The sequence below is a fragment of the Oncorhynchus mykiss genome, chromosome 16 (genome assembly GCF_057628025.1).
Source record: "Oncorhynchus mykiss isolate SJ-2025 chromosome 16, ASM5762802v1, whole genome shotgun sequence".
In the NCBI taxonomy this organism is placed as follows: domain Eukaryota; kingdom Metazoa; phylum Chordata; class Actinopteri; order Salmoniformes; family Salmonidae; genus Oncorhynchus; species Oncorhynchus mykiss.
The window spans coordinates 28101719-28119357 of record NC_143037.1 but is presented as its reverse complement, the minus strand read 5'-3'; the positions used below and the strand labels follow the sequence as shown (position 1 = coordinate 28119357).

General features: G+C 43.3%; 1 protein-coding gene across 27 annotated transcripts in view; it reads left to right on the top strand.

The window, feature by feature from the left end:
• LOC110491786 (eukaryotic translation initiation factor 3 subunit C) overlaps window positions 1-15758 on the top strand; it is a 72247-nt gene extending 56489 nt beyond the window's left edge. For 12 of the 27 annotated variants that reach the window (XM_090202510.1, XM_021565537.3, XM_090202520.1 and 9 more), the window contains 11 exons: window positions 1765-1936; window positions 4422-4581; window positions 4887-4952; window positions 5706-5793; window positions 5986-6151; window positions 10243-10284; window positions 10799-10843; window positions 11031-11078; window positions 11707-11748; window positions 12199-12240; window positions 15111-15758. In XM_090202510.1, the coding sequence (XP_090058636.1) occupies window positions 1765-1936; window positions 4422-4581; window positions 4887-4952; window positions 5706-5793; window positions 5986-6151; window positions 10243-10284; window positions 10799-10843; window positions 11031-11078; window positions 11707-11748; window positions 12199-12240; window positions 15111-15358 (1119 nt within the window). In that variant the 3' untranslated portion in view covers window positions 15359-15758. Of the gene's footprint in view, window positions 1-1764; window positions 1937-4421; window positions 4582-4886; window positions 4953-5705; window positions 5794-5985; window positions 6152-10242; window positions 10285-10798; window positions 10844-11030; window positions 11079-11706; window positions 11749-12198; window positions 12241-15110 lie in introns of those variants that run through there. The other 15 variants (XM_021565542.3, XM_090202511.1, XM_090202525.1 and 12 more) reach the window with 8 other exon arrangements.
• Window positions 15759-17639: the final 1881 nt, after the last annotated feature.

The following is a 17639-nucleotide window of genomic DNA, read 5'->3' as shown; positions in this document are numbered from 1 at the left end:
TCCTGACGGGCCGCCCCCAGGTGGTGAGGGTAGGCAACAACATCTCCTCCCCGCTGATCCTCAACACTGGGGCCCCACAAGGGTGCGTTCTGAGCCCTCTCCTGTACTCCCTGTTCACCCACGACTGCGTGGCCACGCACGCCTCCAACTCAATCATCAAGTTTGCGGACGACACAACAGTGGTAGGCTTGATTACCAACAACGATGAGACGGCCTACAGGGAGGAGGTGAGGGCCCTCGGAGTGTGGTGTCAGGAAAATAACCTCACACTCAACGTCAACAAAACTAAGGAGATGATTGTGGACTTCAGGAAACAGCAGAGGGAACACCCCCCTATCCACATCGATGGAACAGTAGTGGAGAGGGTAGCAAGTTTTAAGTTCCTCGGCATACACATCACAGACAAACTGAATTGGTCCACTCACACAGACAGCATCGTGAAGAAGGCGCAGCAGCGCCTCTTCAACCTCAGGAGGCTGAAGAAATTCGGCTTGTCACCAAAAGCACTCACAAACTTCTACAGATGCACAATCGAGAGCATCCTGGCGGGCTGTATCACCGCCTGGTATGGCAACTGCACCGCCCTCAACCGTAAGGCTCTCCAGAGGGTAGTGAGGTCTGCACAACGCATCACCGGGGGCAAACTACCTGCCCTCCAGGACACCTACACCACCCGATGTCACAGGAAGGCCATAAAGATCATCAAGGACATCAACCACCCGAGCAGAAGGCGAGGTCAGTACAGGTGCATCAAAGCACGAGAGACTGAAAAACAGCTTCTATCTCAAGGCCATCAGACTGTTAAACAGCCACCACTAACACTGAGTGGCTGCTGCCAACACACTGACACTGACTCAACTCCAGCTTCTTTAATAATGGGAATTGATGGGAAATGATGTAAATATATCACTAGCCACTTTAAACAATGCTACCTTATATAAATGTTACTTACCCTACATTATTCATCTCATATGCATACGTATATACTGTACTCTATATCATCGACGGTATCCTTATGTAATACATGTATCACTAGCCACTTTATACTATACTATGCCACTTTGTTTACATACTCATCTTATTTGTACATACTGTACCCGATACCATCTACTGTATCTTGCCTATGCTGCTCTGTACCATCACTCATTCATATATCCTTATGTACATATTCTTTATCCCCCTACACTGTGTACAAGACAGTAGTTTTGGAATTGTTAGTTAGATTACTTGTTATTACTGCATTGTCGGAACTAGAAGCACAAGCATTTCGCTACACTCGCATTAACATCTGCTAACCATGTGTATGTGACAAATAAAATTTGATTTGATTTGATTTACATTTTTGCATCTGAGCTCCTAGAGTGTACGGCTCTCCTTTATTTTCAAACTTGGATTAGTTAACACAACGTGCCATTGGAACACAGGAGTGATGGTTGCTGAAAATGTGCCTCTGTACGCCTATGTAGATATTCCATTAAAAAATCTGCCGTTTCCAGCTACAATAGTCATTTACAACATTAACAATGTCTACACTGTATTTCTGATAAATTTGATGTTATTTTAAAGGACAAAAAAATTAGCTTTTCTTTCAAAAACAAGGACATTTCTAAGTGACCCCAAACTTTTGAACGGTAGTGTGTGTGTGTGTGTGTGTGTATATAGTGTACTCGAGCCTCCTTTATGAATATTGTACAGTATTACACTGATATGCCACACTGACTGTGATTAGTTTACAACATGACATTGTTATCCATCTTGTTCCAGGTGCCCTTCCACATGCACATCAACCTGGAGCTGCTGGAGTGCGTGTACCTGGTATCTGCCATGCTGCTGGAGATCCCCTACATGGCGGCCCACGAGTTTGACGCCCGCCGCAGGATGATCAGCAAGCAGTTCCACCACCAGCTGAGGGTGGGCGAGAGGCAGCCCCTTCTGGGTACGTACAGTAGACTGTGAAGACAAAGCAGGATTGTGTTCATTAGGCACCAATTGGAAGAAAAATGCTGAAACTGGGAGGAACTACCAAGACCTGTCCAATAATAAATGTACTTTTTTTTATTTTTGTTTTGTTCATTGAGTGCCCTAATGTACACAGCCTAGTTTTAGACCAAAATGTGGGCGGGTACAAGTAACTCATACCTAGATAAGAGACGGACAGTATTTAAAGTGGCAGTGCAGTCAAACATGATTTCTTGTGGTTTATATCTATTTCCACACTGAGTTTGGAATAATAGTGTGAAATTTATGATAATGCATTTTAGTGTTAAATAAAAAGGTAAACATTTTTATTTTTTAAACTAGGCAAATCAGTTAAGAACAAATTCTTATTTTACAATAACGGCCTACCCTGGCAAAAACCCTCCCCTAAACCAGTCGACGCTGGGCCAATTGTGCGCCGCCCTATGGGACTCCCAATCACGGCCGGTTGTAATACAGCCCGGGATCGAACCAAGGTCTGTAGTGACGCCTCTAGCACTGAGATGCAGTGCCTTAGACCGCTGCGCCACTCGGTAGCCACAAAAGAGCTGCATGAAAAGACAGCCTGAAATTTCTATTTGTTAGGCTGGGTGGGGTTATGGACTGCCTGGTGACTACCAGGCGGTATAAGTTAATAGACCAACAAGAGTTTGTCCTTCTCTCTGCCAATAATACCAATATTGCCCCTCTCTGACCACTCCGACTCCCAGAATTATTGCTTGAGAAATAGCATTTTTCTAAGAAGCTGTTTTTCTTTTTGACCATTTTAATTGAAAACAATCACAGGAAGGTACTTCATTGTTAACCAGAAATTATTTGATATTGTGATTAAATACGGCTGCATTGGACCTAAGGATCAAGCACTTTTCAATTTCCGCCTAAACTGACATACCCAAATCTAACTGCCTGTAGCTCAGGATCTGAAGCAAGGATATGCATATTCTTGATACCATTTGAAAGGAAACACTTTGAAGTTTGTGGAAATGTGAAATGAATGTAAGGGAACATAACACAATAGATCTGGTAAAAGATAAAACAAACAAGAAAAAGAAAAGCCATACATTCAGATAGGATGCTGGAGATCATTTAGATGGTGTCCACAAGAGGGCAACAGTATAGGTGCAAAGTTTCAGACTGATAACTTCAAGAGCTACATGACATTTAGTATGAAGTCACCCAGGTGTCCCTCACGAGTTGCCCAAATGTACCCAAGTGGCCTCCAAGTGGCCGAATTGGTGAATGGATACATTTTCAAGAAAATAACTATAGAGAACATACAAAAAATGCTATGCTAATAAAAAAACAAGTTTACACCCAGGAATGTCATACATGATGGATCACTAGCTTCCCTACATAACAAGAATGCTGATCCAATGTCTCCAAAGACAGAACCATCCTCTCATCTATGGACAGGTTTTTGGTCAGGCTGAAAGTGGGTCTTGCAGGCCTCAACCATGCTGGGGTAGAGAGGCTCTGCAAAATCAAACCGATCAAAGCTTGCTGTGTCTCTCTTCTTGTCATTGTCGTCGTCAGCTTGTGGGTCACTGATATGAAACGCCCGCGAGTTAGAAACCTTTTAGTAGATATGACAGTGGTGGGAAAGGGCAGTTGGTAGAGTGTTGAGCTTCTCCAGTAGTCCTTCAGGTTTTTCAGCTTCACAAGCCCCATCCATGTAAATGACCAGTGAGATGTAACAGTACAGGTATTGGATGGAAAATGGCTTCCATGCCTCTTTCTTGCCTGCTTGCTTTTTAGCCCCACACTTGTTGGTGTTAGACACCAGCGAATCAAGAACTGACAAGGAGACACACATCTGTAAACGATGAAGGAGGCTGTACTTTCTAGTTATGTCCAGCCGAGGTTCTGTCTGCCTTTTCGGTCAAAATGTTGGTGGAAGTGGCTCCAAATCATCATCTAGCACAGTGTGCCAACGGTCCCCTGCCTCTTCGGTTACAGCTGTTGCACTTCCCCTCCTCTACTTCTTGGCTGGCCTCTTCACACCTCTCAGATGACCAGACGCTTCAACGTCTGAATGAGTGGGGGATCGACACCTTGACTTTGGGGGTTCCCATTGTTTATCCAAGTCCCTAGCACGATGGAAGAAAAAAAAAAATCTGTAAGAATACTTTTACAGATGAGCCCTGTATCAATACATAAAATAAACACATCTATAAGCATATTTATTATAGAGTGGGGGGGGGCACAATGGGCAATTCTTATTTTTTTTCTTCCCGATTGGCCTTTATGATATCCAGTAATCCCGAGATGTCAACACACAATGTACATTAAACAAAAATGTACTTTGAGGAAAGTGGGTGGCTAAGAATGTCATTAAGCCTTACGATAAGATTGTACAGCTGATACAGACCAGTACCAATACAGATACAGCAATGGGCATACCATAAAACACTAAACAAATCCATCCCTCTCCGTGGCCCTTCCAGGACCCCCAGAGAGCATGCGTGAGCACGTGGTCGCGGCCAGCAAGTCCATGAAGATGGGCGACTGGCTCACCTGCCACTCATTCATCATCAACGAGAAGATGAACAGCAAGGTTTGGGATCTATTCCCTGAGACGCAGTGCGTGCGAGAGATGCTTGTCAGGTTAGTGTGTCAAAAATGGATGATATTAAAGGTCTGCTTTCACCCCTATTATGCAACTGTCCCTCGTTTTATCAGTAGTCGTGTTTCAGTAGGTAGTATGAACGAATCGCAGCCTGGAATGGTCAAATAAAATTAATTCAATCAAGTCCATAGAAGGACTAATAAAACAACCCTTTAGAAAAATAAAGTTGCACACTAGTACACAAGTAGTTTGTAATTTCATGACTGAACTAATGTTTTGGCAACACAATGCCTCCTTCAGAGGTAGCACTCCTGTAACTTATCTTGATGGTTTGTGGTTGCAGGAAGATCCAGGAGGAGTCTCTGAGGACTTACCTGTTCACCTACAGCAGCGTTTACGACTCCATCAGGTAATAACTTTTCAAACTAACTAAACGGTTTCCCAGTTACAAACTAAGCCTAGTCCTGGACTAAAAATAACTTTCAATGGAGATTCTCTATTCAATGTTCTATTCTTAACTACTGTAGCCTGGTCCCCAACTGTTTGTTATTGCCAACTCCTATGGCATGACAACGGCCATAGGGATTACTATAGGCTTATTCCCGTGTAGTCAACCTTCCAAAATCACATCCTGTTCACTCAGCTATTGGATGTCTGGTGAACTTCATGTTTGGATTTCTGCCTGAGTCGGTGACATTCAGCACTCGCATTTGATTGGCTCTGAGTAAAAATGGCGTTTCCCCTCTGGAGAGGCATTTCCTTGTCTTTCATTTATTTGGCCATATCTCGGTTTTAGTTGCCTATGCGCATTAGTTTTGTATCTTATGCATGCCAACTTGTTGCAAGTCAACATTTGTTTTTGAAATACAACATATTTACAACATATATACGACATGCAAAATCTTTGATTGGTTTGATGTGTCAACCCGTCACTTTCCATCTAGACTACCGAACTCAACCCAAGCAAGAATACTTCCTGAGGAGTTACTTCCCCAGGCTTTCTAACTACTGTGAGAAGCCTGGGATTCTGCTACCATTTGGTTATACAGCACAAAAGGATCTGGGACCAGGCTACATCTACTGTGCCTCATATAATTAGCTCGCCTGGTTAAATGGATGAATGGATTAAATACAATCTTTCTCCTTCCCCTTTGTGTCTCAGTATGGAGACACTGAAGGAGATGTTTGAGCTGGAGCTGCCCATGGTGCACAGCATCATCAGCAAGATGATCATCAACGAAGAGCTCATGGTAAAACCCACGGCATCAATGTGTCATGTGTAGACCGTTCAGCACCATAGACTTAATAAAGCTAGATATATTATATTTTTTTATGAACCTGGAGCTGTAACATGTTTGTGTGTGTGTGTCTCTGAATGGCTTTCGCATGTGTGTCGGTCTGTCCATATGTAATCTGTGTCTCGTCTGTCTTTCCTCCCCCAGGCATCCCTGGACCAGCCCACCCAGACGGTGGTGATGCACCGCACAGAGCCCACCTCCCTGCAGAACATGGCCCTGCAGCTGGCAGAGAAGTTGGGTGGCCTGGTGGAGAATAACGAGCGCGTCTTTGACCTCAAGCAGGGCGTCTACGGTGGCTACTTCAACAGAGGTTAGTGGAGCAGCCGCATAGAATACATGTGCAGAGCCTTTCGTCAAGTGGTAACACCTGACTCCTAGCACATACATGCCAACCGCAGAGACTGGGGTTCGATCCCTGTGTCCACCATTCATATGGTCACCCCTTCTAGGGCTGGCACGGTAATTGTATAACCGTGTAACTGACGATTATGGATGAAGACCGTAAATAAAATAACCATCATAACCGTTCATTTTTATTGTATTTTTAAGTAAATATGCCCAATAGCTGTAGTGTACATTAATGATTATAGTTTGACGGATTATCTCATTCTCCTCCCTCTATGCTCTCTCTCCTTAAAAATGTGTTCCTTTTGATAATATGATCTGTATCTACCTTATGTGCTCTGGCTATACATTTTATCCGGTTTGTAAAGATGCTAAAAGACACAATTTCTGCTGAAATGAACTACCAAATGTGATTCTTGGTGAGTGTGGACCTTTATAAGGGAATGTGAATCTGAGACGGTGATGAAATCGTTTTTGACTAGATGGGATACAGCTTTTGTCAGATTTGACTTTGTAGCATGTTAGCACTTCCGCAGCAGTTTAGGATAGAAGGTTAGGATAATTAGTTTAAGGTTATGAAAAGGGTTAGGGTTAGGGTTAGATCAAATGGCCCCACAAAAATATTTTGACGTTAATTTGACTATCTCTTCTAGCCATGACCGATGAAAACCGAAGTTGAAATCCATGCTAGACTAGCAAATGTGAAGTATGTGTGCAACAGCTGCACACTGCAACTGCATGATCACTGCTTCAAATATTTGTAATAATAACCCAAGAAAGACCACAGCCTGTTGTTTCCAATGGGAACGCACATCAATCATAGTGGGCAGAACAAGCAAGGTGGTGGGCAGAGCCAAGCACGCGCAAGCAAGATCCTATTGGTGTGGTCTAGCATGTATTTGCATATTTCCGTTAGTGCTGGTGTGCAATAACTAAATTTGCACTTGCACTCCTTTTGAACAACGCAATTTTTAGAAACATCTGGTTCATTGTTCTATCTGTGACTATGTGAAAGACTTGTTTACTGCAGTTGCTAGGCAATGGAAATAGAATGACTAGATCAGGCTTTGAAGCTCTAACCCTGGCAATTTGACTGATAAACTCGTGGGTACACTCGCAATGTCTGCCTGGTATTGTGATGCAATAATGTTCATGGTCATTTTGGATGTTCTATCAACTGATGCTCGATTGCCATGGTAACTTGGAATGTTCATTTAAAATTATGCTTACTGATATGGCTCATGCAATGGAAGGTATTTTTTGTTGGGTTTACTCAATAAATCACAGAACAGATTGAAGGGTTATTTTAATTCCTGGCATGGGTACTTCTTGCCAGTCCACCCATGATGCCATCATTGACTTGAATGGGAACGGCCGATCTATTCTTTCTATTTCTGTGGTGTTACTGCTTTTGCTAGAAGCGGTGCAGCAGAAAGAGATGAGCGGAGAAAATAACACACCTGGTGAGACAAAACCGCGACTCATCAGTGATGAGCACTTTTTGCCAGTCCTGTCTGGTCCAGCGACGGTTGTTGTTGCCTGTGATGTCTGGTGAGGACCTGCCTTACAACAGGCCTACAAGCCCTCAGTCCAGCCTCTCTCAGCCTATTGCGGACAGTCTGAGCACTGATGGAGGGATTGTTCGTTCCTGGTGTAACTCGGGCAGTTGTTGTTGCCATCCTGTACCTGTCCTGCAGGTGTGATGTTCGGATGTACCGATCCTGTGCCGGTGTTGTTACACGTGGTCTGCCACTGCAAGGACGATCAGCTGTCCGTCCTGTATCCCTGTAGCGCTGTCTTAGGCGTCTCACAGTACGGACATTGCAATTTATTGCCCTGGCCACATCTGCAGTCCTCATGCCTCCTTGCAGCATGTCTAAGGCACGTTCATGCAGATGAGCATCTTTCTTTTGGTGTTTTTCAGAGTCCATAGAAAGGCCTCTTTAGTGTCCTAAGTTTTCAAAACTGTGACCTTAATTGCCTACCGTCTGTAATCTGTTAGTGTCTTAACGACCGTTCCACAGGTGCATGTTCATGGTTCATTGAATAAGCATGGGAAACAGCATTTAAACCCTTTACAATGAAGATCTGTACATTTATTTGGATTTTTACGAATTATCTTTGAAAGACCGGGTCCTGAAAAGGGGGCGTTTCTTTTTTTGCTGAGTTTATTTATATGCCCCATGTGGGACTATAACTCACAACCATTGAACCAAGAGCCAACTGTTTTAGCAGACTGTGCCACCAATTAGTCATAGGTTTTGGGGGAAAAAGCTAGTTGACTATAATAGCCTCCACTTTTCTGGGAAGGCTTATCACTAGATGTTGGAACATTGCAGCCGGGTCTTGCTTTCACAAGCATTAGTGAGGTCGGGCACTGATTGATGTTGGGAGATTTGGCCTGGCTCACAGTCGGCGTTCCAACTCATCCTAAAGGTGTCAGAGGGGCTCTCATGTTGGCTGCTTTTCCTTCACTCTGCGCTCTAACTCATCCCAAACCATCTCACTTGGGTTGAGGTCCTGTGATTGTGGAGGCCAGGTCATCTGATGCAGCACTCCATCACTCTCCTTATTGGTCAAATAGCCCTTACACAGCCTGGAGGTGTTTGGTCATTGTCCTGTTTAAAAACAAATGATAGTCCCACTAAGCCCAAACCAGATGGGATGGCGTATTGCTGCAGAATGCTGTGGTGGCCATGCTGGTAAAGTGTGCCTTGAATTCTAAATAAATTAGACGGTGTCACCAGCAAAGTACCATCACAGCACCTCCATGCTTCACGGTGGGTACCACCCATGCGGAGATCATCCGTTCACCTACCCTGCGTCTCAGAAAGACAGTGTTTAGAACCAAAATTTGGACACAACTGCAATTGAAATTTTCCAGATTGACTGACCTTCATGTCATAAAGTAATGCTGGAATGTCGTTCCTTTGCTTATTTGGGCTGTTCTTGTCATAATATGGACATAATATGGACTTGGTCCTTTACCAAATAGGGCTATCTTCTGTATTCCAGCCCTACCTTGTCACAATGCAACTGATTGGCTCAAACGCGTTAAGGAAAGAAATTCTACAAATTAACTTTTAACAAGGCACACCTGTTAACTGAAATGCATTCCACGTGACTATCTCATGAAGCTGTTTGAGAGAATGCCAAGAGTGTGCAAAGCTGTCAAGGCAAACGGTGGCTGCTTTGAAGAATCTCAAATATAAAATCTATTTTGATTTGTTTAAACCCTTTTACATGATTCCATATGTTATTTCATAGTGTTGATGTCTTCACTATTATTCTACAATGTACACAATAGTAAAAATAAAGAAAATCCCTTGGTTGAGCAGGTGCGTCCCAACTTTTAACTATTACTGTATATAGTGTAGGTACAAATATAGTCATATAATCCTCATAGACTACATGTTTATTTGTCTTTTGAAAAACGCGTGTGTGAACTTTGAATATGGTCATGTGGAAATGTGCCTTACTGCCTTTTGAATTGTGTTTAACGTCAGTAGTGTCGTCAGAGAAGCATCAGGCTAAATACATTGGTACACCCCATTGCCAAATAAGGCGCGCTGTCTCCTGCTTTTATAGTAAGCTTCGAGGTGGTACCAGCCAGCACATCTAGAGGGGAGCGTGTTTCATGCCAAACTCCTCCCTTGATGACGTAGAGGCACCTTCTCTTGACAAACTGTCAAAATGAAGACCAGAATTATCTTAGAACTAATCTGGTTTTAGATGGAGAAAGTTTTTGCTGAAATGTAGTTTTTAAAATGTGGCAGCTTCTAGGGCTTTTATCCAAATGTTGCAATATGGGGTAGAATTAAATGCCTTACTCCTAAATAGTCCAACAAGAACACTAATACTAGCATACTGATTATGTATCAGTATTTTTTGTATGCCCTGTTGTGTGACATGATGAAATTTGCCACAAATACCACTTAATTGAATCCTCTTGGTGCCCTGGGACACACAAAGCACCACATACAAGTAACACTGACTAAGTGTTTTTAACGTGTGTGTGTGTGTGTGTGTTTGTGTGTTTGTTTGTTTTTTTTACAGATCAAAAAGGCTACCAGCAGAAGCAGGGTGGCTACAACAGAGGTAAGTGCCAATCTTGTACACACAGGTCCGCCTTAAGGTGTGTGTTTCCGTACCACTGACCACAATATTATCCTTAGCAAACCTGCACCAACGCAGGAGGTCGCTGTCCTGTATTTTGAATGTTGTAATGATGTATTTTTTTTCTCCTAATACATTGAGCGCTAATTAATATGCATGTTATATTTAATATGTGTGATTGTGGTGGTGTGTATTGCCCATTTATCACTATGCAGAGCTGTCCTGCACTGGCCTGGTTATACATCCACCATAAATACTGGAACTGTGCCAAAGAGGACAATGTGAAGATAAAATATTACAGTAGCACAATGAGATTGTGGCTGGCACGATAGTGTGAAAAAGGTATTGGTGCCTGTAGGCAATAGGCATATATTGTGTGGGGAAAAAACAGGAAGATTTTTTTTGTATTTATTTTTTTATCTTTGTGTGTGTATGCCCACGCTCATTACGTGCCGCAGCTGTGTGTTTCTAAACTGTTTTCACTGTACGGTTTCAGACCAGAGAGGCAGTTACCAACAGAAGCAAGGCGGTTACAACCGAGGTGTTTAAAATCATTGATTGAAATGCATGCTTGTCTGAATCTTATTGGATAGCGACTGTGTATGTGTCTTATTTCAGTTTGTATGGGAGAGAGACGTTTTTATTATATGTAGTCAAACGTGTTTTTTTTCCCCTCACATGACGTGTCACAGCTGTGTGTGTAAACGGTTTTCATTGTACGTTTTCAGACGGTCAGAGAGGCGGCTACCAACAGAAGCAAGGAGGTTACAACAGAGGTGCTTATGAACACATTTCTACTGCCTTTATTTTCTAAAGAATGTCTTTATTTAAAAAATTAAATGCTTAGAATATTTTTAAAGCCACTATGAGTGAGCTGCAGACCCCTCTTATCATTCTGTCGTGCCAGAGCCGCTGGACATGGTTGTCAGTAGTCTAGAACCCTCAGGATGTGGTTGTGTTTAGGCGGTTTTCGAGAAACATTAGGATACTGTAAGTTAGAATTTCTAAGAACACAATGTATTCATGGGTTTACTGTTCTGTAAATACTATAACTGTTTAAAAGAAAAATGTGTCTTTGGAAGAAAAAAAAACAGCAATTAAATGTTTAATCCATTTTATTTAAGGATTGCTCTAGCTTAAACTATGAAACAGAAAGAACATGTAATTGAACCCAGTAACAGCTTCTTGCTATGAGAAATATTTGACCGAAACCCGCATGCAAGATGTAAGGTCAATTGAAGAAAGCGTAGCTGAACAACTACTCGATAAAAATAAAATAAAAAGTGTGAACAAGCACAAATGTATAGACATTATTCAAGTGCACAAGTCATTTGTGGATTATAATTGGACACATCAGTTGTGGCCTCGCTCGTGCTTACAGTTTATGGTTACGGTTGGTTTCAGACGGAGGCGGTTACCAACAGAGGCAAGGCGGTTACAACCGAGGTGCTTATGAACCATTTTATACCACCTTTATTTTCTTATGAATGTCAGTGAGCTTGCAGTCCCCTCTTTTCCCATTTCGCAATGCCCAAGCCTCGGACACTATTAATAGTAGTCTAGAATGGGATTTGACACCTATAAACAGAATTATCCTTTTAAGTGTACTAATTTCAGTTAATATATACCATCGTAAAAACAATGCATTGGTTGTGTTTAGGTAGGTCTAAAGAAACCGGTATTTCAAACATACTATCAACTTCATATTTAGTTAGAGGAAAAAAAACACATTTTATTTGATCAAGAAAAGTACCCTAAAGCCACATGCAAATGATGAAAGCGTAACTAACCACCGCATAAGCACCCAATGCAAACAAGCACAAAAGTCATTTTTAGAATATATTGGACACATTAGTTGTGGCCTGGCACATGCTTACCATTTATGGTTGGTTTCAGACGGAGGCGGTTACCAACAGAGGCAAGGCAGTTACAACCGAGGTGCATATTAATTTATACCACCTTAATCCTCTAAATGTCTGAATTTTACTTATCTTTTTTCTTAAATCCAGTCTGTGACCTGCAGTCCCCCCTTATCATCCCTTCATGCCTGGACCTCTGGCCCCTCTAAAAACGTCCCCCCAACATTTCATTCTCTCTGTCTTTCACTTCTGTTCTTCGCACAACTTGTTAGCATTAACCCACACATAGTACAATGCATTTGGAAAGTATTCAGACCCCTTGACTTTTTTCCACATTTGTTATGTTACAGCCTCATTCTAAAATTGATTGCATTGTTTTTTTTCTCTCATCATACTACACACAATACCCCATAATGACAAAGCAAAAACAGGTTTTTAGAAATTTATAAAATATATAAAAAAATAGATCTCATATTTTTTTTTACGTAAGTATTCAGACCCTTTGCTATGAGACTCAATTGACCTCAGGTGCATCCTGTTTCCATTGATCATCCTTGATTTTTCTACAACTTGATTGGAGTCCACCTGTGGTAAATTCAATTGATTGGACATGATTTGGAAAGGCACACACCGGTCTACAGTGCATTCGAAAAGTGTTCAGACCTCTTGACTTTTTCCACATTTTGTTACGGTACAGCCTTATTCTACAAATTATTAAATTGTTTTTTCCCTTCAATCTACACACAATACCACTTAATGACAAAGCAAAAACAGGTTTATAGAAATTTGAGCTAATTTATTACAAATGGATGACATTTACATAGGTATTCAGACCCTTTACTCAGTACTTTGTTGAAGCGCCTTTGGCAGCGATTACAGCCTTGACTCTACTTGGGTATGACGCTACAAGGAGTTTCTCCCATTCTTCTCTGCAGATCCTCTCAAGCTCTGTCAGGTTGGATGGGGAGCATCGCTGCACAGCTATTTTCAGGTCTCTCCAGAGATGTTAGATTGGGTTCAGGTCCGAGCTCTAGTTGGGCCACTCAAGGACATTCAGAGACTTGTCCCGAAGCCACTCCTGCATTGTCTTGGCTGTATGAACCTTCGCCCCAGTCTGAGGTCCTTAGTGCTCTGGAGCAGGTTTTCATCAAGTATCTCTCTGTAACTTGCTCAGCTCATCTTTCCCTCGATCCTGGACTAGTCTCTCTGCCACTGACAAACATTGCCACCACCATGCTTCACCGTAGGGATGGTACCAGGTTTCCGCCAGACGTGACGCTAGGTATTCAGGCCAAAGAGTTACATCTTGGCGTCATCAGACCAGATAATCTTGTTTCTCATGGTCTTTGGGTGACTTTTGTCAAACTCCAAGCGGGCTGTCTTCCCTTTAACTGAGAAGTGGCTTCCGTCTCGCCACTCTACCATAAAGGCCTGATTGGTGGAGTGCTGCAGAGATGGTTGTCCTTCTGGAAGATTATCCCACCTCCACAGAGGAACTCTGGAGCTCTGTCAAAGTGACCAACGGGTTATTCTTCATCTCCCGATTGCTCAGTTTGGCAGTGGCCGGCTCTAGGAAAAGTCTTGGCGGTTCCAAACTTCTTGCATTTAAGAATGATTGAGGCCACTGTGTTCTTGGGGACCTTCAATTCTGCAGACATTTTTTGGTACCGTTCCCCAGATATGTGCCTTGACACAATCCTGTCTCGGAGCTCTACGGACAATTCCTTCAACCTCATGGCTTGGTTTTTGCTCTGACATGCACTGTCAGTTGTTGGACCTTATACAGGCAAGTGTGTGTGCCTTTCCAAATCATGTCCAATCAATTTAATTTACCACAGGTGGACTCCAATCAAGTTGTAGAAGCAAGTTGTAGAAGGATAATCAATGGAAACAGGATGCACATGTGCTCAACTTTAAGTCTGATAGCAAAGGGTCTGAATATTTGTAACGTAACAAAATATAGAAAAAGTCAAGGGATCTGAATACTTAACAAATACACTGTTTATAAGGTCCCGCAATTGACAGTGCATTTCAGACCAAAAACCAAGCCATGAGGTCGAATTAATTGTCTGTAGAGCTCCGAGACAGGATTGTGTCGAGGCACAGATCTGGGGAAAGGCACCCCTACGGTAAAGCATGGCTGTGGCAGCATCATGCTGTGGGGATGTTTTTCAGCGGCAGGGACTGGGAAACTAATCAGGATTGAGGGAAAGATGAACGGAGCAAAGTACAGAGCGAGATCCTTGATGGAAACCTGCTCAGGACCTCCGACTGGGGCAAAGGTTTACCTTCCAACATCACAACTATCCTAAGCACACAGCCAGCCAACGCAGGAGTGGATTCGGGAGAAATCTCTGAATGTCCTTAAGTGGCCCAGCCAGAGCCCGGACTTAAACCCGATCAAACATCTCTAGAGAGACCTGAAAAAAGCTGTGTAGCGACGCTCCCCATCCAACCTGACAGTGCTTGAGAAGATTTGTAGAGAAGAATGGGAGAAACTACCCAAATGCAGTTGTGCCAAGCTTGTAGCGTCATGCTGTAATCGCTGCCAAAGCTGCTTCAACAGATTACTGAGTAAAGGGTCTGAATAATGGTGTAAATGTAATTTGTTTTTATTTGTAATAAATTTGCAAACATTTCTATATTCCTACCCAAGAAGGCTCGAGACTATGATCTCTGCCAAATGTACCGAGGAAACAGTGTGAATACTTTTTTATATATAATTGCAAAATTTTCTAAAAACCATGTTTTTGCTTTGTCATTATGGTGTATTGTGTGTAGATTGAGGGGGGGAGAAAACAATTTAATCCATTTTAGAATAAGGCTGTAATGTAACAAAATGTCTCGGTCTTTTCAGCTCTTTTTGTCTGGACGTTTTACTTTTCTGTTCACATACTCCTCATTTAATCGTTCTTTTCTTTCTTTCTCCATCTTTGTTTCTATTCACAGATGGAAACCGAGGCGGTGGTGGCTACCAGGGGCAGAACAGGGGGGGCTATCAGGGTGGTGGTGGTGGCTATCAGGGTGGTGGTGGCGGCTATCAGGGTGGTGGTGGCGGCTACCAGGGTGGTGGTGGCGGCTACCAGGGTGGTGGTGGCGGCTACCAGGGTGGTGGTGGCGGCTACCAGGGTGGTGGTGGCAGCTACAGGGGAGGCTACAAGGGGGGCTACCAGAACCAGGACAGGAGAGACTACTGAGCCAGTGGAGCTGCCCTCGGAACCTGGTCCAACAGAGCCAGCCCGTCTTCATTCCAAAACAATATTATCTTGGGTTGTATCACTTGACATTGCAGCTCTACTACGCTTTTCTCCCTTTGTACAACATTGATCAGCTTTCCCTCTACATGACAGGCTTGAAAACCGTTGTACTTATTCAAGTCAGTTTCCCTATATATTTAAACTTTGTAGTATAATATCTGAATTGACTATGCTTTTTGTCGAGTGTGAATGTGTTTAGACTAATGGTGTTGAATAATTGTGTGTGACGAGATTAATGCAGTTGCAGTGTGTTTGACAGTTTGGCAGTGTATCAGGGAAAGAGACATGTCAAGTAAAGTATTTTCAGTTGTAACCTCTGAAATAAACATTATTGAATCAATATATGGTTTTGTCTGATTCTTTAAGTCCATTAAAACATTGTTTTTTGGAGACGAATCAAAACATTGTTGCTCTCTAATGATAACTACAGCAAAATCAATCTGGCACCTGACACACATCTCTTATCCAGCGACACTAGACTAAAGCTGTACTCAGGAAAGCTAATGAGCTCTATGGGCATCTTTGAGACCGAATGTGTTATTCGGGGACACAAAAACAAGTTGCAATTTGAGATCATGAAAACCAGTCAACATCTTCTTTCAGGCTCTACATGCAAACGCCTGGGACTGATGCAGTTTACCGTACCAAATGACCTGCACATTGTGGATCATGTCCAGCATGGACCCCTGTCCAAAGAACAACTACTCATCAGATATGACAATGTATTCAACAGGTCCGTTGAATTAGTACCTGGGGAGGTACTACACATTGAATTGGATGAGAGTGTCACTCCTGTCCAGTGTGCTCCACGCAGTGTGCCCATTGCAATGAAAGTGGCTGTGAAGGCCCAGCTGGACAAGTATGAGGCCGGTGTCCACGTGACTGAACCAACTGACTGGATCAGCAATATGGTCATAGTGAAAAAGTCAGAGAAGCGGAGTCTGCATCGACCCAAAGCATCTGAACCAAGCACTATAACGCTCTCTCTACATCATGCCGGCACTGGAGGATGTCCTCTACAAGCGTCCCAAGACCAGGATTTTCACCTTGGTGGACACCCGAGATGCATTCCTGCAATGCAAAATGGCCGAAGAAAGCAGTTTCATGACTACCTGCTGGCTAGTTCCCGTTTGGTGTTTCCGTGGAGCCTGATGTATACCAACGGAAGCAGCACGAGTTACTGGCTGGGCTCAAGGGCATTGAACCCATCGCTGATGATGTCCTCATCACGACCTCATGGTGAAGCTCCTGGCACTGATGGAGCACTGCCAATCAGTTAAGCTGCGCCTTGGCCTGAAAAAGATGCAGTTCAAAGTGAGACGTTCACTACCATGGTCACATTCTCTCGGCCAGAGGCCAGACACAGACAAAGTCAGCGTGATCCTCGACATGCCAAACCTGTCTGATGTAAAAGGGGTGCACCGTCTCATTGGCTTTGCAACTATCTTGCAAAGTTCATGCCACACATATCAGCAGTCTATGAGCCTCTGCGCCGGCTGCTGGACAATGACACACCATGGCACTGGCTACCCAAACACGAGGCCTTGGTGAAGGAGATTGAATCTCTGGCTTCATCCATGCCAGTGTTGTGCTACTACGACGTTACGAAGCCTGTCACAATCCAGAGCGACTCCAGCCAAAGTGGATGTTGCCTTATGCAGAAAGGCTATCCCATTGCGTTTGCCTCAAGAGCACTCAACCCCACCGCAGCTCTCAACCCCATGGTCGAGAGCTGGTCACCGCTGAAACTGACCACAAACCACTCATTGCCATATTCAATAAACCTCTCCTCAACACACCCAAGAGGCTTCAAAGCATGCTCCTGACTCTGCAAAACTACAGCCTGAAGGTCGTCTATAAGCCAGGACCAGAGATGTACATCAGCGACACATTGAGAAGGGCAACAGCACAATATACAGGCAGAGGCACTGCCTATCAGCGGCATGCTATCTGTTTGCTATAGCAGGAACAACAAGATGTTCAACAGATCAATCAGTCAGACTACTTAAACGTCACAGATCACTGCTTAGCCCCGATCAGGCAAGACAAGGACAAACACCTACAGTCACTGAAATCCATGGTTCTCACAGGTTGGCCATACCTGAAAGAGGATACCCCTTAGTGTGAGAATATACTGGACCTTTCGAGATGAGATCAGTATGCACAATAACATCTTGTTCAGAGGTCAGAAGGTCATTCTCCCCAAATCACTACGTCCAGA